Consider the following 21071-nt stretch of genomic DNA (forward strand, 5'->3'; position numbering starts at 1 on the left):
CTTTTCTGGAATGTTAAAGTAGTGCAAAGAGGTATGAACTTGCTTCTTTCAAAGCTTGGAAAGCAAATTAGAATAAATTCCTTTTGGGGGATAAATAAAATATTTAAAATTAAGATAATGTTTGAGTTTTCGTATACCGAAGCTTCAGTATTTGCCGACTACCTTATTGTTTAGAAGAAACAGCTGTTAAAGGAATCACGAAAGCCTGCTCAGAGAGGCTCCAGAAAGTCGCACTTTTCCTTGTGCCCAGGCCCCAGGATGGCCTGCACGGCACTGCTAGATCCTTCTTCCTTTAAATTTTGATGTTTGATTCACCGTGGACTTTTCATATTGATTTCATTTTAAAGTCTTGCATTGAAGCACTGTTTTTCCTGACGGGTGAGCTTGCTGGTGACCCTTCAGGGTTGCCCCTGGGTGAGGCCCTCGCTCACCTTGCGGCTGTCTGGTCCCTTGGGAGGTGGGGCCGGGACGGTCAGTGCTGTGCGGATGGGGCGGCCGTCGTCGCCGGTGGACCAGATGTGGGAGTGCGAGCAGGAGCCGAGGAGGGCGCCCCGGTGTTTGCTCCACGCTCCTGGGTTGGGGGCAGGGGCGGGACCAGGAGCTCAGCGGCCGACGGGCAGCCTGTCCAGGGAGTCTGTGCTGGATGCGTCCACTCGGGGTCACGTCCACTCGGGGTCACGTCCACTCGGGGGTCATGTCCACTCCGGGTCATGTCCACGTGGGGGCCATGTCCACTCGGGGTCACGTCCACTCGGGGGTGACGTCCACTCGGGGTCATGTCCACTCGGGGGTGACGTCCACTCGGGGTGACGTCCACTCGGGGGTGACGTCCACTGGGGGTCACATCCACTCGGGGTCACATCCACGTGGGGGTCACGTCCACTCGGGGGTCACGTCCACTCGGGGTCATGTCCACGTGGGGGTCACGTCCACTCAGGGTCACGTCCACGTGGGGGTCACATCCACTCAGGGGTCACGTCCACTCGGGGTCACGTCCACTCGGGAATCGCTTCCACTTGGGAGTTGCTGGCTTGTGCCAATATTCTCTGGACTGGAGGGCACGTGTGGTCAGAGAAGGGACAGGGTCCTGGGCACTCGGGGAGCAGCAGGGGACCTGGAGGCTGCCGTGTCTCAGCGGCCAAGCGGCCAGTGCTGCCCTCCGCTTCCGCTGGGCCGAGCGAGATGAGCCGGGTCTGGGCCTGCCTCCTGCCGTGTGGAGCGAGCGTGGTGGAGTCGGTCTTGGAAGAGGAGTGGAGCACGAGAAGAGAAAGGGAGACCACAGACACTGGCAGTTCCCTCCAGAAGCCCCCTGCAAAGCGGGACCGGGGCATTGGGACAGATAACCCTGCGGGGGCCCGGCCTGAGCACCGCAGCATCTTAAGCATCCCTGGCCTCCACCGCTCAAGGCCAGTCTGACCATTAAAAGCATCTCCACCGATTGCCAGAGGTGATTGTCATGCAGGGGCAGTACTTAAAGGAAGTTGAGAGGAGGGTCAGTGGCCGGCGTGGGGAGTCAGTTGGGAGAGGGTGTTGTTTTTAAGATGGGAAAAGGGCAGCCTGTTTGTGCCTGAAGGGGCGGCACCGGAGGAGACGGGAATTCTGATCCGGGGTGAGGGAGGAGGGAGCCGGGCGCCCGGGCGGCGAGAGGGCCGAGGCTGGAGGTCAGCACCGCGGACAGCTGCCGCGCAGCGGCGGGAGGCGGATGGGGGCACCGGGCTTCCGGCCAATTCTTCCCCTTCTCAGGGGAGCAGGAAACAGGGCCGTCGGCTGGGGTCGAGATCGGCAAATTGCTTTCCTTTTCCTTCTTCTGTTAGTGCAGCTGTGCCTGAACTGGATCTTTAAAGAAATCAGGTGTTTGGTTATGAATCATCTGTATTTTTCATCCAGATGGGGGGCATTATCAAATGTGTGTTATAAAATGGGGACGTTGGGTCTGTTTGGTCAGTGTTTGTGGGCTGTGGCACCCCCACAGTGGCCTGGGAGCTGGGGAGGGTGTGGATGAGGGTGTGGAGGGCATGGAGAAGGCACTGCTTGGGGGGGACGCTGCTGGTGTTGCCTCCCAGCCTTGGGAGGAGCTGGCCCCCGAGGGAGAGGGGAGTGGGGGAGACCGAGGGGAGTCAGGAGGAAATGGAAAACCCAAGCCCCTGAAGTTAATGCGTGGGGTGGGCCGGCCGGCGGCGGGCTTTGTAGCGGGGTCCCCAGCACCCCTCGCCTGCCCTCGCCTGCCCTCGCGGCCTCTCCAGGTCTGCTTGCACAGAGACTCCATTACCACACGGCGGGAGAAGGCCGCCCTCCTGCACCCCGATTCCCCCTCCCACCCTCCACGTCTCTGAGTGAGACCCCAGGACAGGGTGAAGGTGCAGACCCCGGTGGGCTTGTTTCATGCACAGCTTTAGTGCCAGCAGCGAGGGCTGTGGACGTGTCGTTGATGGGGGCCTGGCCATGCCATCCTCCCAGCAGCCGTGAGGGAGTCACCGTGTCTCCATCTTACCGGTCAGGGGCCAGGGCAGAGCGAGGCCCCCCGTCTGGTGAGGGCACCGCTGGGATTGGCACCTGGGCATTTCTGGGCAGAAGTTGGGTTGTTCTCTCTTCTACTCTTACAGTGAAAAGGGACTGAATATTTTAGGCAGATCAGCTCTGTGTGTCTCCGATCTGAACCCCAGCAAGCCTTGATCTTATTTCCGAGTAAGAAAATAACAGATGCTGGATTGGTGAGGGACTATTTTCTCACTATTTTGAGAAAATTGTGGAAAATGCCTGTTAATAGCTCACATGCCTGGTTTCTCGGTAGTGGACATCTGGGGACATAAACAAGCTTATCTTGGTAGGAGTAGAGTGTCCTGGGGAAAGTCCGGGCGTGGAGCCTGGCCGCTGGGGTGTGGGGCTGCGGCCACCCCTCGCGGTGTGGCTGTGGTCAACTCGTTCCACCTCCCTGCCCTCAGGTTTGTCCTCTCAGAAAAGGAGGTAAGGATAGCCTTTATCTCCAGGCTCTTTGTGAGGATTAAATGAGAAACATAAAACGCTCTCAGAGCAGTTCCCGGCACGTGGTGGTTCTCGGCTGAATGCTGAGCTGACCTCGGTAAGCCACGACGACTGTCTCCTCAAATGACAGTCCACCTCCCCATCCCCGCCAGCTCCACCGCCCCGTCCCTGCCAGCTCCACCGCACCAGCCCTGTGGCTCCTGTTCTGAACAGCCCCACCCCTGCGGAAATTACAGGAGTGCGGGACTGTGGCAGGGGATCCAGGAGATGGATTCCAATTTGCAGTTTATTCTAGAAGGACCAGTGTGTTGTGTTGAGACCAGTGCTCGGAGAACAGGAGCCCTTGCCTGAGAGCTGTGGTCGGGTAGGAGGGAGGCTGTCTGCCATCTAGGGCAGCGTGCCCTCCATGATGCAGGGACTTCAAAGGAACACAAGGGGGAGGGGTCAGGAAGCTTCAGGGAAGAGGAGGCATTTGAGCTCCACAATGGACAGATCGGAGTCCAAATCCCAATCGAGTGTCCTTGGACAAGTCACTGCGCCTCTGTGAGCCTTGTTTTCTACATCTGTGAAATGTGAAGAATGATTGTCTTTCCATGATAGGATTGTGGAGATTAAGCAGGATGATGCATGTGAAGTGCTTGGCAGAGTTCTCAACACACAGCCCTCGAAATGCTAGTGAAGACAGAAGGAAGAAAAAGAGTTTCAGTGGGGTAGGATTTGGACAGACGACTAGCATGGTGTTCGTCACATAGTAGACACAATAAATATTTGTCAACTATATGGATGGGTGGGTGGATGGATGAATGGATGGATAGGTGGGTGGATGAATGGACGGATGGTTGGGTAAGTTTATGTAGGGGTGGATGGATGGATGGGTAGATGGATGGACGGATGTGTGGATGGATGGTTGGGCGGATGATGGGTTTATGAATGGTGGATGGATGGATGGGTTTATGTAGGGATGGATGGATGGGTAGATGGATGGATGGATCTGTGGATGGATGGTTGGACGGATGATGGGTTTATGGATGGTGGATGGATGGATGGGTTTATGTAGGGATGGATGGATGGGTAGATGGATGGATGGATCTGTGGATGGATGGTTGGGCGGATGATGGGTTTATGAATGGTGGATGGATGGATGGGTGGGGGGTGGATGAGTAGATTGATGGATGAGTTCTTGTATGGGAAGATGAATGGATGTATGGATGAATATGGGAGGCAGCTACTGTCAGCCAAGATGAAGTGAGAAAAGCCAAGCCCTGAGCAAGGGAAGATGTATCTGGAATGGTTGGATAGGAGATGAGGCTCGGGAACAGGCTGGAGCCCTGCGCGAGCATGTGGACGTCGGCATCAACAGTCCTACCCTCAGACCATCTGGCAGTGTGGGGCCTCCTCCTGGCTTGGGGCCCAGCAGAAGGGGCACCCTTCCCTTCCTGATGCCAGAAACACAGAGACATGGTTGCCACCCCTGAGAAGAGGGGTGTGGGGCTGCAGAGCTCCAGTCAGTTTCCTTTCTGCCCCCTGGAAGCTGGTTGGGGTAGGAGAGCTGGCCCCTCTGGACCCCGGGGCAGCTGTCCCCAGAGAGCAGGAGAAAAGCAGGGCAAGTGCCGGAGCCCTGCCGGGATGAAGCTGCCGAGTTCCAGGCCTGCTCGGGTCCCGGCCTCCTTGATGCCAGGGCCCTGTGGGGTCAGCAGGTGTCCGATTGGGGTCAGTCCTGGATCAGATGCTCGGCAGAGCTATTTGAATATCCTCCCCACGCCCCTCGCCCGGCCAGGCTGAGAACCGGGGCCTGCAGTTTTATAAACCCCGCGACTGAGGGGAGGCTCCTATGGAAGTGGGGTTCCCACGGTGTCCGCAGTGGTGTTCCGGGTCCGAGTCTCCACCCCGGCTCTGGTGAGGCCCAGGAACCCGCAGCCGCTGCGCTCTGAGTGCGGTGTTGAGGGCAGGCTGGGTGGGTGCCGCTGGTCTCAGCGAGCCCTGCTCTGCCCACTTTGCTGCTGGTCAGGGCCGGTGGTGCCCTGCAGACCATCCCCCGCCACCCAGACGGCTCCGCGGCTGCCACGTCCCCAACTGGGTCCTCCTGTGCAGCCCGGCCCCTCGCTCTCCACGCCACCCACTGCCTGACGTGCCCCCAGATCCTGGCAGAGGGATTTGCTGGTGGGCTCGTAACGACCTGCACACTTTCAGGGGAGCCTGAATGAGAAAACAGTCAAGAATTGCTGATCGCAAGGTACGGAAAAACACAAAGGCAAAAATAACCAGAACCTGTTACCACAAGTGTCAGGGGCTGCGTGCAGTGGTCTGAGCACATCCTCTCATTTACCAGCACGATGGTCCTACGATGGGGAGGCCGTTACCTTAGCTTACAGGGTGGGGAAACCGAGGCCCACAAGGCTATGTTAGGAAATGGTGAGGCTGGCTCAGCATCCGAGTGCTTAACGGCTGTGCTGGCAGAATCGTCTCAGTTTCCAACTCCCTTCTGGGGCAGGGAGACGGTGCTGGAGCAGCCAAGCGAGATGCCTCTGTCCTCCGGCCTGGCCGTGACCCAGGTCGACCCCACGCAGCCTGGCAGCACCGGCTTCCTGTTGGCTTCTCCTGGCCCCGTCAGGGTTCTCGGGCCTGAGGGCAGCATCTGTGGGTCCCTCAGCACTGGGCATCAGCATCTCTAGGGTCAGTATACCTGTGCTGCCCACAGCATCCCTTCCCTGGAGGTCAGGCCCCTGGACGGGTCCCCTGTTCATGCAGTATTTGTCCAGTGAGCACTCACTGGGCACCTGCTGCTGACCAGGCCCCGGGTCCTTAGCAGTGAGCCCAGCAAGTGTCCCGGAGGGAGGGCCGAGTCCTCAGGTCCCACCCGGAGGGGCTCCCCGAGGGCAGGTCCTGTGTCCCCACTGCTGTCTCCGGGGTGTGGGACTCTGTGACTCCCAGGGCATTGGAAAAGCCCGGCACTGCTGGCCTGCGAGCAGCCCAGTGTCCCCCCGGGACAAGCATTTCCCAGAAGATTCCAGAGTCAGCGCCTGGGCAGAGAACAGAGCCTGATGGCGCCAGAGGATGCCCACCATCGGAGGGAGGGACTGGGAAGGACGGGGTCCACAGCCCCCCACTCAGCACGAGCCCCCCCACCGGGGCAGGCCCCCACATATCCCCCCTGCTCGCTGCCCAGCAGTGGTTAGACCCAGGTCTGGGCAGGTCGGCGTTTACTGATGTAGGGGGCAGCTGCGTGATGTCACACACCCCAGGTTCCCGTTACGCAGTGGGAGAAAGAACCGGGAAATCCGTGTTGCCGCTTGTTTCCAGTCAGGCCGTATCTCCCCGGCCTCGGCCCCGGAAACATTCATATTAGTTGAACACAGGTGTTGCGTTTGCAGCTTTACCAAGCACCACATCAGGCTCAGGGAGAACACACGGTACAGGTGTTGCCATGTCCGGCAAAATATTCACGACTTCCTGGTGTCGGAGGGCAGCCCTTCTGCTCCGTGTTGACAGGACGTGGTGAGTGTCGGCCCCCAGGGACCCTGAGTACACCCGTCCGTCATGAGATCAGCTGTTACATCTGGAGAAAGTGGGTAAAATTGAAGCTGGAAGAGACACATTCTCTACAAAAGGGAAGCAGGGTCTCTCGTTTTTCTCTCCAACCTTAACCATCACATTAATAGCCGGGCACGGTGATCGGCCTCCACTTTCACAGGATGAGGAGGAGAGCGAGCGGGCCCTGCTGCCCGATGCCCGTCCCACCGCCCGTCCAGCCCGTATGCGGTGGAGGGGAAGCTGAGGCCGCCGGCCACGGGGCTGTGCAGCAGCCTCTGCTGCAGCCGGGCGGGTGCCCCCTGCTGAGGGGGACCGGGAGCGGGAGACCAGTGGGCGTCGTGGCATCCGAGGGTGAGCGCCCACCGGGCCGGCTCTGGATCTGCAGTTGCCGTTGGTTCTGGTTCGTCATGTCTCGTTTCCTGGCGTGTCCGTTACGTTCTGTGATGGTCACTGTTTCGATCATGGCTTTGCAGGCCTAACTCGAGGCTTAGGGTGAAGGGACGTTCTCGGGAGAGGATGTGCAGGGGCTCCTCCCTGGTCCTCTCCTGCCCCAGGACACGGCCCTCTGGAGGGGGCCTTTCCTGTTTGACTTCTTTGATTTATTTGCTCCCTCTTTGAAATTTCAAACTGGCGTCAGACAGAACGCCCCTGGGGACAAAAGCTATTTGCATGCCCCCTCGTCTCTTCAGATTCCCATTTTCCCCTCACTTTTGTCCTACCAATTATGTGCCATAAATCTTACATATTTATTGCTTCTTGTAAGTTGATGTTGTTTAATCTAACATTTTTGATTGTTTTCAATGGGAAGTGTGTGGGTCTGACTAATGCAGCCTGCTCTGTGGGAAACCTGCGCAGTGAGACGCCTCCTAGAGCTACAGAGACTGTCCCGGAGGGACGTGCGTCCCAGAGACTGTGTCCCATTGGGATGTGTGTCCTTTAGAGACTGTGTCCCCCAAGCACCACCTGCTGACTGGGTTTCCTGCGGGAGATGTGAGCCTCCTGTGGGGGGTGATGGAGGATCCTGGGAACCCCCAAGCTGGGGCGGCCTCCAGTCTGGATGCTCGGGTGTGGCTGAACGGCTGTCCGTGGGCTGCCAGTGCCCCTGACTCTGACGTGGAGTGCGGTCGGGGCCGAGGGCAGCCCAGCAGAGAGATGAGCCCTGCTCCTGCCCCGGACGCTGGTGTGTGAGCACCGTGGGCTCCCGGACAAGCCCACACACGGGAGTCCATGGCCTCACTGCAGCTCCGTCCTCAGAGCCTGCCGTGCCCCTCTCAACGTCGCCTTTGTGAGGGTCTGTCTGCATCTGTCGGGCCCTCTGGAGCAGCAGGCCGAGCAGTGTGTGTGCTCTGTGTGTAGGTGCGACGTGGCTGTGCACACACACGCTCTGACTTCCTCTGAGGGCTCGGCTCAGGAGGTCGGGGGTTGGCGTATCCGGGGTCTGTCGGGCCGGTGCTGAGCCTTCTGCCCACAGGTGGAATTTGTCCTTCCTTAGGAGACCCCAGCCTTCCCTTGCAGCCCCCCGACACGGCGGAGGGCAGGCACCTGTACTTGCTCCGCTGACCGTGGCAACGGTGAGGGCCTGATGGAGTCTCCAGGAGCTGTGCCACCTCCATGTCCCGGAGCCGCCAAGGCAGAGCCCCCCAGCCAGGACTGGGCTGGCCGCGCTCTCGCTGGGGGGCCGGGGAGGGGGCTCCCGGCGCTGCGTGGTTTCCTCCACTCATGGGCACGTCGCCCAGCCTCTCCTCCGTCGTCCTGTGACCTTCTCCTGGCAACTGTCCGGCTGTGTCCATCCTGCCCTCCTCACTCGGGCTCCAGCCGCGTTGCCTTAGGGCCTCCCGCTAACGGGGCGCGTCTTAAACGACAGTTTCCAAATAAGGTCATCCTGAGGTCCATGGGGTGAGGGACGCAGTCAGTCCCGACCATGGCCTGGCCCGCAGGCGCCACGACCCCCCCCTTGCTCCCCACAGGGAGGGTCCTTTCCTCTAGGAGACGGGCGGGGGTCGAAGGCAGTCGTCTGATCAGCCCCTTGCTCGGAAAAACCCAGTCAGGGGCCTTCATCGGTGCCTCTGAAATTCTCCTTTGGAGTGTTTTGAAATTCAGAGCAAAGCGGCTATCGGGGAGGCCTCGCCGAGCCTCAGTTTCCCTGTTAAATGGGGCAGTCGTGGTGCCAGCGGGGAAGGGCGGCAGGAGCGCCGGGGCATGCCCAGCACCCAGGGGGCCCCAGGCCCGCGCAGCCCCTGCTGTGCAGTGTCGGGGTCTGCGGAGGTCGGCGCGGAGGTCGGTGTGGTGGTGGGCTTGGCTCAGGCAGGCCTTCCAGAGGCTGAGCTGGCAAATGACAATGTCACGTTTTTCTTAAAATTACCTTTTATTCAAGGACAAAGTGCTGCTCACGGGCGGAGATTCTGAATAAGTGGATTTCAAAGTGGAGAATCTGCCTGTCCCTGCTCCCGCCACAGGAGCCCCAGTGCTTTGACACACACGTACCCCCAGGATGACACCGGCTGCCAGGCTGAGGCGCCGCTGGGGACCCCCGCATGCCTGCGTCGTCAGGCGTCCCATGCACCAGGGCCTGAGCCTCCTGCAGGCCGCCCCCTGGGCCCGGGGCCCGGGCTGGATGTGCAGAGGCCCCTGGGAGCTGGGAAGCCCAGAAGCCCCTCTCCCCGCCTCTGCAGGAGACCATCAGAAGTCCGGCCGGCTTCCCTGGCCAGTGGCGCTAGGTTCCCCCAAGGGTGAGCGGCATCAGCGCCCCCAGCCTGCTCCTGTGGCTTCTCCCCAGGGCCTGGGGAGCCTCGGGGGGAGCCCGTCGGCCAGGGGTGCTTCCAAAGCGCCGGCAGCTGCTGGGGGAGCTCCCAGGATCACACGAGGCCTTGGCAGTCCCCAGGCATGGCCTGGCCATGGCTGCAGCCCCCCGAGCTGCTGCCTTCTCCCTTTGCCCTCTTTTCCAATGGGATGAAGCAATCCTGCGTCTTTTGGAGGAATTCCGTGGGAAGGGAGGTGCAAGTGCACTCTGGGAGGAAAGAGGAGGCAAGAGGCGCGCTGCGGAAATCTGTGGGAAGGGCTGGTGGGTGCCCATTTCCTAAAAGCAAATCAGATGGGCAGGTTGTGGTCCCCCCGCTCCCCAGCCCCTCGCTGTCCCTGGGGCAGCCTGGAAGAAACGCTGACAGTGGCTTGGCCAGCACCCCGGCGAGTTCTGTGAGCGTGAGCGGTGCCTCCCCGGGACGCTGCTCCGTCCTGGCCGTGGGCGCCAGACCCTCGTCACGAAGCTGTGCAGCATGCAGGCTCCCTGTGCGGACACTCGTCTCCTTCCCCGGTCTGCCCACAGCCGCTGCGCAGAGGCCCCGCTCTCTGCGGGGAAATGGGCACATCCCACCGTGCGCTCGTCCGGGCGCTGCATGGCGTCCCCAAGTGAGAGGGAGGTGGTGGGGTGCTGTGGGGTGGCTCCTGGCGGGCTCCCAGCTTCCCGCGGTGTCTTGCGTCCTGATGGAGCCTTGAGGACACACAGCCTTGTTCTGGAGCAGGGCTGCTCCACGCAGAGCGTGCACCGGCAGCCCCCCGTCACCTGGGAGCCTGTGGAGGCCAGTTCCCTGCCCTGCCCGGGACACTGCAGCCCCCAGGGGCCGCGGCTGGAGCTGGGGAAGCCCTGGTGTTGGAGGCTGTGGGGCTTCAGCAGGGCCTGCCAGGGCCTCTGTGCTCAGTGGTGTAAAGTAGCCGATGTGCCGCGGAGAGCTGCCAACAGATGCTCCAGCAAGCTCCCTGGGACCCTCTATTTACCCCCACCCCCACCCCTAGTGCTGGGGCCTGGCCTACCAGGGTGTCCGGCACATCCACACGCTCGCCCCTCACGCTCGGCTGAAATGGCCACCAGCCCCACCCCGGGATACAGAGGCCCGGCGTCCGCGTCATGTTCCGGGGCTCCAGGGCCTACGTTCCCAGCGGCTCACTCTGCTTTTGTGTCTAGTGTCTCTCTGTCTTTATTAGTTAGGGTTCTCAAGGGAAACAGAATCAGTGAGAGCTATCTATAAATATAAGACTTATAAAAGTGTCTCATGCAGCTGTGGGGATGCACAAGTCCGAATTCCGTAGGGCAGGCAGCAGACTGTCAACTCCAATGATGTCCGATGAACTCCTCAGGAAACGAACCAGCAACTTCTACAAACTCCTCAGGAAACGCTTCGCTGGGCAGCCAAAGAAGAAGTGAAGGTCCTCTATCTGTCTGGCTTGAAAGTCTTCAACTGATTAATTGGATTAAATCCAGCCGACTGCATTCTCTCATTGTGGGAGACTCGCCCTTCGGTGAGTCATCAGTCACAGCTGCAGCCGATTGACTGATGATTTAATAGACCAGCCTGTTGGTTTATTAACCAGACACAAACAATTTCGCAGCATCATTTAGGCCAGTGCCTGCTTGACCAGACAGCTGGGTACCATCACCTGGCCAAGTTGACACATGAACCCGACCATCATACTGTGGATGGGAGAATTGCTCATTTCAGCACTTTCAACAGAAACACCATGCGACGGGCACTGGGCTTGGGCCATGGGTAGGTGCGTGGGGCTGAGGCACTCACCAAAGATGAAGCTTTTCCTGAGAAGTCGATTTTCCGTGTCCTCCGTATTGGTCTCCTAGGGATGCTATGACAAAGCGCCACAAACCGGGCCCTAAAACAGTAGAATGTTCCCGCCCAGCGCTAGACAGAGTCCAGGATGGAGGTGTCGGCGGGCCGCGCCCCCTCCGGAGGCTCCGAGGCTCCTTCCAGCCTCTCCTGGGCTGCTGGCGTGCGCGTCCCTCGGCACCCCTGGCTTGCAGCTGCGTCACCTCAGTCTAGCCGCCACGGTCACCCCGCCTCCCGCCGTCCCCGTGTCTCCGTGCTCACACTCCTGCCTGTGTGAGGGTGCAGTCACGTCGCCCAGGAGCCCCAGTCCAGTCTGGCCTCTGTTGACTAATGACATCCTCCAACACCGGTTTCCCACCACAGCCTGGGGCTTGGGGCTGATGATCCCCCACAGGTGCCAGCACGTGCTCTAGAGCATCGAGAGCTGCCCTCGGTCGGTGCTGTCTGGGCTCGGCTCCCTCCTCGGCCTGGGGTCACAGAAGGGAGGGTCCCTGAGCCGGGACTCGGGAGACGGGCTCCAGTTCCGCTTCCTGAGGCAGTGAGGCTGCGGCGAGCCGTCCCCTGACCTTGGCCCATCCTCTGAGGGTGGGCAGGTCCCACTGTCGGGGGCTCGAGAGTGACTGAGGAGAAAACGCCCCTCATGCTCCAGAAGCACCTGGTGTTCAGCTGACACCAAAGGGTTTTGTTGACCAAAGAAGCTGACCGGCCGTCCACCCAGAAAGCCAAGTCCCTCTTCCAAAGCAAACCCGAGTGTGCATGATGCTGAGAAACTGATGGAGTATTTGCAAAAGACACGTGAAAGCTCCTTGTGAAGCAGCTCTGACGTTAGTGAGAATCACGTTTCGCCCCCGTGGTCCACTCCCAGCGCTGGCTCTGGGAAAGGTTAGTCCCATGATCGGATGTGGCCAGTGCAGCACGTGTCTCACTTTAGGCTCAGCCTGGGGACCCGTCCTGGGGGCCAGCAGGCCGTGTGGTGAGGTGAAGCCCAGGGGAGGTGGCCCGAGTCTGTGGACACTGGCTGGGGCCAACACTTCCAGACATGGAGCCTTTGGATTTCTTTTAAAGTCACAAAAGATATTCACCAGAATAACTAAAAACAACACACCAAGGACATGCGGTGGGGACGGCCTGAACACCTCGTCTCTGATGCCAAGAAGCCGATGGGATCTGCTGAGCCGATGAAGCAGGAAGAAAGCACCTGAGCCTCTGTCCCCACATGTGGTGGACAAACCGGGAGGAGAGGAAAGCAGAACCTCCTTCCTTTGGCCCTGCAGCGGGGCAGGGGGATGGAGAGAGAGCAGCCGAGATCCTGGCTCTCCCTTCCGCAGCGTTCAGCACCACCTGACATTTTTACCGTGTGTGTTTTAAGACATGTGGCAGCCAGCTCCATGTGGGCAAGGCCCTGCAGACCGGCCCCTTCCCCGTGGAAGACAGGAAATTGACTTGCACGTCCCGTGATCTTCCTGCACCAGCTCCGGTACCGCATTTGACCATTTAAACGGCGTTTCAGAAAACGCCAAGGCCCCAGAGCCTGGGAGCTGAAGCCGCTCCTCGGGGCGGGCACTTGTGCACCTTCAACCTCGGATGTTCTTGGAGCGTTCGTGTCCACTGGACTCTCCGTGTAGCTAACAGAAGGCGGCGCAGGGCAAGAGGCCCTCCTGTCTCGGTCTGGCGAAAGTTCTGCTCCCTGCGGCCTCACTCCCAGAGCCAGCATGCCCTCCAGAACATTCCATCTCAGAGGGAGCCTGGACGGCCTCCCTGAGTGGCTGACGCTGCTAGGTGCCCGGGTCTCTCTGGCAATAAAGCCCCCGGGTCTGCCCTCCTGGCGCACTCACCTGAGGACAGAACCCGGCCCAGCCCTCCGGGTGCCCTGCGTGGACTCGGCCTGGCGCAGCTGCCCGTCCCCGAGGTGAGCCTGGGCAGCTCTTGAGCTGAGGTCACGCGAGTCACACTGGGGGCCTCTGTGGTGTCCGGCTCTGTCATCTGACCCGTCACATTTGATTCCACTGTGTTGGCACGTCTGTGGCTTGTACCTTGTTATTGCCCAACCAGCCGTCCGTTGTGTGAGCTTGCAATTAGCTGGCCTGATAGACTGCCCGTGCCCGGCGCTGGGGAAACGTGGAGCCAGGGCTTTGCTTTTCTTCTCTGTAAAGTGGGACTTTGCCGAGTCGGCCCATGAAGGGAAGGGCTGGTGGGGAGAGATGAGTGAGCGGGATGGGAGCCGGCCGGGGCCTGGGTCGGGGGGAAGGCCCGTGGGTCCCGGGTCCCGCCTGACCACCCTCTTCTCTCGTCCCCCCAGGCCTCGCCAAGCCCATGGGTCTGGTGGAGGGGCCGGGGGGCCTGGGCCAGGGGGGCGTGGCCGCTGCCCTCCGCGACGACAGCCAGGAGGCCGAAGGCAGATATGAGGAGTACGGCTACAACGCCCAGCTCAGCGACCGCATCTCGCTGGACAGGGCCATCCCCGACTACCGGCCCAAAAAGTGAGTACGTGCCCGCCCCCCGCCGGCTGCCTCAGGGCGCACCCAGGATTTCCACAGAGCCCAGTGGCTGGGGGGGGGTGTGAGACAGGACGGCCCGGGCGCCTGGCCCTTGCTCCCTGTGTCTGCCCACCGGCCAGGGCTCCCCGCGCCCTCCCTTTGGGTGCAGAGTTGGGGGTGTCTGGGGAGCTGGTGCACGTTGGCTGCAGCTCAAGGTGCTGCTGCGAACGCCATGCTCCCCAGGTGGGTTTGTGCGCTCGTCTGGGGCCCAGCCACGGTCTAATGAACACCCTGAAGTTAAAGGCTTTCTTGTCTCTGCTGGGGCCCGGCCACCTCACTGGGGCCCTTTCGCTCACAGCCTCAGAAGCTGATTAAGCGGGAAAGTCAGGCGCCTGGTTGCTGGGACTGCTCTGGCCTGGTTGTCACCAGGGCCACATCTAATTACGTGAGGCTAGAACCCGGCAGGGTCCCTGACGAGGTGGGACACCCATTGCCCGTCACGTGGGTGGAGAGCCCTCCGTACGCCCAGCACGGCAGCTGGGTGCTCGGATGATTGGCGCTGGGCACGTTCCCCTCCTGCACGCAGGGGAAAGGTTCGGGGGTGTGGGTTTGGGCGACCACGGGGTCAAATGCCTGAGGTGGGGACCGAGGGCGAGGAGGGACCCGGAACCCCCCAGGCTGTCGCCCAGGGAGGCGGTGCCGGCCGCGGGCCGAAGACAGCATCTGAGGCTCCCGTCTGGGCTCCAGCACACGTGGAGCTTGCAGGGTTTTCATAAAGGCGACAGGAACTGATTCCAGGTGGGGACGGTGCTGCCTCAATGGCACACAGCGACGTGGTGCCGGGGTCGCTGCCCCCCGCCCCCTTCCCCCTCCGGTTTCGCCCGAGAAACCCCCCTTCCGTCCTGCGTCCTCTCGGACACCCTAGGCCTCCGAGCAACACCCAGCCTCCCCTCGTGGGTAAAAATGCCCGTTTATTTCCAGGGTTATCACCTGCTGATGACAAATGATAGCAGATTTCCTCTTGCAGTGATGAAATAAAGATTCCTTTTCGAATGAGAAACACATTTAAGCTTAAAACAGGTCAACTTAAAAGAATATGTTAAGTAACTAATAACGCACGTGCTGTGTTGGTGTCATCACGACCGGGGTTGGATGACTCGGGTGGGGGTGCCACATTATGCGCTCACTGAGTGTGTGCAGTGTGCATGTGCGTGAGGGAGTGTGTGTACACGTGTGATGGAGTCTGTACAAGTGTGCATGTTTGTACAGATGCGTGTGTGCGTGTGCATGTGTGAGTTTATGAGTGTATGAATGTGCAGTTTGGTATGGGCATGAGTGTATGCAGCTGTGCATATATGAGTGCAGGTTTGTGTGAGCATGTGTGTGCAGTGTGCATGTGCATGAGGGAGTGTGTGTACACGTGTGATGGAGTCTGTACAAGTGTGCATGTTTGTACAGATGCGTGTGTGCGTGTGCATGTGTGAGTTTATGAGTGTATGAATGTGCAGTTTGGTATGGGCATGAGTGTATGCAGCTGTGCATATATGAGTGCAGGTTTGTGTGAGCATGTGTGTGTGTAAAGGTGTGCATGTGAAGGTGTGAGTGTACAGGTTTGTATGGGCATGTGAGTGTATCAGTGTGTGTGAATACAGGTTTGTATGTGCATGTGTGTGTAAGGGCGTGCATGTGAGTGCAGGTTTGTATGGGCATTGTGAGTGTATGAGTGTGTGTGAATACAGGTTTGGGCATGTGTGAGTATGTGAGTGTGCATGTGTGAGTGTATGTGTGTGAGTGTGCAGGTTTGTATGGGCATGTATGAGTGTGTGAGTGCAGTTTCTATGGGCATTGTGAGTGTATGAGTGTGTGAATACAGGTTTGTATAGGCATGAGTGAGTGTGTGAGTATGCAGGTGTGTGCATGTGAGTCTGGAAGTTTCTGGTTGCTCTCCCAGTGTGTCCTAAACTTGGAGGATGAACTAAATGAGTTAGTGTGGTTCTCAGCCGTGAGCGCTCAGGCAGCTCCGGTGTGATTTGGGGAGTCCCCAAGACCATCGTGGACTCGGATGACCCCCAGGGGGACTCAGAATGCCGAAAGGCCATCTTGTGCCCAGGGTAATGGCTCACCCCGGCCAGAGGACAACACCCAGCCGGGGGTGGGGCAGGGGCCTCCGGGCCCGGTGCTCCCAGCTGCGGCGTGTGACAGCAGGGAGCTCGGCTAGCGGGCAGGTGGCTCTGGGCCTGCATCCAGGGTTTGTTCTGGGGGCTGGCCACGCAGACATGGCTGACCTCAGTCTCCAGCACCCAGGGGTGCAGCCGAAGCCCGAGCCCCCCCAGATCGCATTGTCAGCCAGCTGGGGCAGCCCTCTCGCTGGGGGCCTCCCCGGGGCCCTGGAGGGGTGGGAGATGGGCTCTGCCCCTTCCCTGCATGCTTCGTCAATGGCACTTCTTGTTATAAAGAGGAAACCCCGGTTTTGGGGCTCGTTTCCAAGAGAGAGTCCTCACGTGAGTGTTCGTGTAGGCCCCTCTGGAGCTCCTGGCACAGCTGCGGCACGGCCCTACCCTCTTCATGGAGGCAGAGCCCTGCGTGGCCCTGTGTCCGGGCAGTCCCCATCCATGGGGCTGGAGGAGACTGGGCCTGCTGTGGCTGGTGGCCCTGGGCGGGGGCCTCCCAGGGCCAGGGTCTCCTGGCAGTCCTCGGACGTCTCCGGCTCTTTCCTTCTCTCGTATTGTGACAGTGCAGGGCCAGGAGGCCGGGGCAGCTGCAGCCGTCTTGGCCTGGTGATGCGGGGCGCAGGCGCGAAGCCCCCAGGGCCCACCCGTGAAACAGCGAAGCTGCAGTGCGCGACCGTCTGAGCAGCTGGAGGCAGCGTGGCTCAGGCCCACCCTCTGGGCTTTGCAGTAACGTAGCACACACAGTTCTCTCTGTCCGCGGTAGTCGTGGTCTAAAGGTTGTCACAAACCCCGAATCAGCTAACGTGGAACCACGGCCACTCGGGGGAGTTCACAGCTGGGTTCCTGTGAGCTCTGGTCACGTTTCACCGATCAACCAACACCTAGATGTGTGTTGTGTGTGCTTCTGCACCACACGCTGTTGATCTATCAGCATGAACGCACAGCCACCCGCGCTGGGACTCAGGCCTGTTCAGAGCTGATCTGATCCATGGACTTTCTCCACGAGGCACCTCACAGCCTTTGCACTTAGGGACCTAGACAGCCTCTCTGCAGCACGCGTGGGGCCAATTAAACAGCAAAATCAGTGAGAAAAAGCACAAATACGTGGACAATGTAGCACCAAATATACTGCAATGAGGACACTTGTCTACACTGTGGGGGCTGAAACAGGAAGGTGGTGTCGCTTCATCCAGCCTCCGCTGGGAACGTGGGTGTCGGCGACTCAGTGTTTGCTGCTCTGCCATGTCCACAGATAACCGTGAAAATGCTGTATTGTTTTGGGGGTCACAGACAAATTTCACGAGTAGTTGAACTTGCAAATGTAACACAAGTATTTTGCTTAAGCACACACACACACACACACACACACACACGAAGGAGGCTCCACACACACACACACACACACACACACACACGGAGGCCACACACACACACACACACACACACACACACACACACACGAAGGAGGCTCCACACACACACACACACACACACACACACACGGAGGCCACACACACACACACACACACACACACACACACACACACACACACGAAGGAGGCTCCACACACACACACACACACACACACACACACACACACACACACACACACACACACACACACACACACACACACACACACACACACACACACACACACACACACACACACACACGAAGGAGGCTCCCCACCCAGGTCAGCCCTGGGCCGCGAAGCCCGCGCGCTGCTCGCTGCTCGGCTGGGGCGCACGGCGGGGGCCCGACGCCCGCGCTTTCCCTGACGCCGCGGGACCGGTTTGCGGAGCGGCAGCTCCCCGCAGCCTCGGAGGCCCCGTTTTACGGACGGGGCGGAGGCGGAGTGGGCCCCGCACGGCGCAGGCGGGTCCGCGGGGAAGGCGACTCCGGAGCCGGGGCCCCTTCCCAGCCCGTCCCCCTGCTCTCCCGCACAGGACCGGCCGGGAGGTGCTCGCGGGGCCGGGGTGAGGCTCTCCGCGGGCGCTGTGCTCCGGGGTCCCCCCGGCCGCAGCGCCGACGTGCAGGGACGGCCGCCTCGCTGCCCGCGCCCCCGGCCTCCGTGCGCCCCAGTTCTTCCGGGAGCCTCCCGGGACCTATGGCCATGTGACCGCACCTGGCCAATCAGAGCGGGGAGGGGAGGGCGGAGTAAGGCATGGGCACATGACCCAAGCCAGCCAATCAGAGGCTGCCCTGGGGACGCCACCGGGACTGCTGGAAAAGGCGATTGGCCAGCTGGGAGGAGGCGTGGCGGAAGCGCTGGGTGCACCTGTGCCGCGTGGAAGGTCCCTGGGTGCAAACCGGCCTTCGCGGGGAGGCGGAGTGGAGAGACAGGCCCTGCCCGTCGGCGTCGTTTGAACACCTGGATCCAGCCAAGCCTGAAGCTGCCCTCCAGACTTGACCGTTTGAGAACAGAAGTGCCTTTCTGTGTTGTTAGCCTGAGCTGTATTTCTGTAACGGGCGCCTGACGGAACCTGAGCAGGGGATGCAGCGGGGCCAGTGTGAGAAGTGAAATGCAGGCGGCTGTGCAGGGGAGAGGGGCTGCCCGTGAGGGGCCGGCCCCAGCACCAGCGTCAGAGCGGCAGCTGCCCAGCTTCTGGCCAACACGGGGAGGGCCACATCACACTCTTCTTTGGTACCTGAGGAACTGGGCAAAAAAAGACGCCCAGTAAAACTTTTTTCACAATAAAGCTTCATTGACAAAGATCCAATAAAACTTTATTCACAACATCAGGTGGCAGGCCTTACGCGGTCGTGGCCATGGTTTGCCAAGCCCTGTTTTATAGTATGCATTATTTTCTTCTTCACAAACCCACGTGGCAGATTGTATTTTCCAAAGATGGACGCAAAAGCCTCTCTCTAAGAATATTGCTCCTGCCCCATCAAGAGGTAGCATCTGTGCCCCTGCCCTTGAAATTGGGTGGGCCTGTGTGTTTGGTCGTCCACAGAGAAGGACAAAGGGGATGCTGTGGGGGAGCCCAGGCCAGTCCACAGGGTCCCCGAGGAGAGGCTCTGAGAGGAGGGAGGGGGTGGGAGGGGAAAGCGAGGGAGGGAGGGGCTGCTGGCTGCTCCAGTTCAGCCATCCTCTAACTGCAACCACGTGACAGCCCCTGACCCAGAGGCACCTGGCTGGGGTCTTCCAAATTCCCCACCCCCAGGAACCAGGAAAGAAAAGAAAACAAGTGTTGTGTTAAGCCAGTTAGATGGCAGTTGGTGACTGGGGCACCCGGGAAAGAAAACTTAAGGTCAGACATTGCAAAATCTGCCACGTGAGTTTGGGATGTTACGGGGCATTTATAGGAGTTTTCCATTCTGCGAATAGCATCAGTAGCTGCATTCTGACCGCCTCTGGGGGCAACACCTGGCGCTCAGTAGGCCCTCAGCAAATGTCTGAGAGTGATAAAAGGAATAAATACGTAAATGCAAGCTCAGGCTACACTTATTTCAAATTGTCTTTCCTCCCCATGTAGCCTGTCCGTCCAATCAGCACCTGCCTTACTGATGGGCTCTGACAGGCCCAGCCATCAGAAACCCACCTAGAGTGTGTGTGTGCATGTGTGCGTGTGTGTGCACACGTGTGTGCGTGCCAGCACTGCGTGAGCCTGTCCACTCTCAAACAAAAGTTCTCACTCCTTCCTCCCGTAAGGTCTGTTATTGATTTCCCCTAGTCTGGAGGTAGATAGCTTTTCTAATTAAGCAGCGGCTTTAATTGTGCCACAAAGCACATAACATAGATCCTGGTTATTAAGACTGGCCCATGGGAATCTGAAAGGAAGCCTGGCAAATCCAAATTAAACAGGATCATAAAAACTAATGACCTTATCTGAGAGCCATTCTACATTCCAAGGCAATAATTCCCGCCTGTTACATGTTTGCAAAGTCTTCATGCATATTAATTGTTTAAGCTGTGAACAGCTTGGCTGTCAGCTTTAATAAGTGCGGATTTAGTCAATGGCGAACGTGGGGAGCTGGAAGCGGGTGCCTTGTGCGCGGTTCAGGCTCCCGATGTCAGCTCACCATCTGACTCCTCCTGCATGTGGGGTCTGGGGTGGAGGCAGTGACCTCAGACGATGAGGATGGGAAGCCAGGGCATCGTCATGGAAACGTGGCATGTCCTGTGGCTTCTTCCACGGAGAAAGGACCCTGGTTGTTCCTCTGCGTAGTGTGGAGGCCGCAGCCCACAGGCCACTCCTGACCTCCCCCCCCCCCCATCGTCTACACGCTGGGGAGGAAACGTCCCCGGAGCCGGGCCTTGTGGCCCCCACGCTGCCACGCTGACATGCTGGACCCTAGGACAGTCCAGGGGGTTTGCTAGTGAAGTTGTCCACTGCCCGCCCGTTGCAGCCGACAGTCTCCGTGAGCTGAGAGTCTGCAGGGGTCTGTGGGGTGAATCTTTCCTGTCTGGGTTCTCGTGTTGCTGTGTGTCCACATCTCTGCAAACACTGGGATATGCCCGAGCCTCCCGCGAGCGAGTCCTTCTGGAAGTTGCATCATTGGCGTGTCAGGATCACTGGGTGTGGAGTGAGGGTTGTCTGCATTGCCTTCACCTCTGGGAGTTCAGGGCTCTGGATGTGAAAGTGGGGAATAGCTGGACAGATGGACAGACCAGCAGATGGATGGATGGATGGGTGGGTGGATGGGTAGACAGATGGATAGATGGATGGATGGAAGATGGTTGGATAGACGGATGGATGGGTGGATGGACAGATGGATGGATGGTGGATGGGTGGGTGGACTGATGGATGGGTGGGTGGGTGGGGCTTGTGTTGTAATAATGTGAATATATAAAAGAGCTTAAAAATGTAAAGAGTGTAGCCTTCATGTTATGTGAAGAGAGTGGCCCCCTTCTGCTGTGGTCTTCCTCCTAAAACCCCAGTGTGACCAGACAAATCCCAGTTGAGGGACGTTCTACAAAATCCCTGACCCGTGCTTCTCAGGAAGTCAGAGACACTCATGGCCAAGAGGGGCCACATCCTGTGGCCTCGTGGTGGGTCCTGGAACAGAAGGGGGCATGTGGCGGTTCAGGCTGAGGCGGCCTTTGGTTAGTAGTGACCCACCAGTCCCCGTTCGTCGTCTGTGACTAAGGTGCCACCCTAACGTAGCACGTTAAGGGGACAGTGCATGTGGGGCTCTCTGGGTGTGGGGGTTTCCTTGGAACTTTTCTGTAACCCTGAAACTGTTCTGAAATTGCAAGTTTATTTTTAAAATATCTCAAGGAAGATGCTGTCTCTCAGGGAGATTTCAGTCCTGTGAGGAAACAGGACTTTGAGACACCAACAATGAA

At 59.3% G+C, this 21071-nt stretch overlaps 1 protein-coding gene across 5 annotated transcripts in view; it reads left to right on the forward strand.

The window, feature by feature from the left end:
• Positions 1–21071, forward strand: part of GALNT9 (polypeptide N-acetylgalactosaminyltransferase 9) — a 120788-nt gene that overhangs the window by 38941 nt on the left and 60776 nt on the right. For all 5 annotated transcript variants that reach the window (XM_037816844.1, XM_037816845.1, XM_037816846.1 and 2 more), the window contains exon 2: positions 13426–13606. In XM_037816844.1, coding sequence (XP_037672772.1) covers positions 13426–13606 — 181 coding nt within the window. The remainder of the gene's footprint in view (positions 1–13425; positions 13607–21071) is intronic.

Source organism: Choloepus didactylus, chromosome 23, assembly GCF_015220235.1.
Source record: "Choloepus didactylus isolate mChoDid1 chromosome 23, mChoDid1.pri, whole genome shotgun sequence".
Lineage (NCBI taxonomy): Eukaryota > Metazoa > Chordata > Mammalia > Pilosa > Megalonychidae > Choloepus > Choloepus didactylus.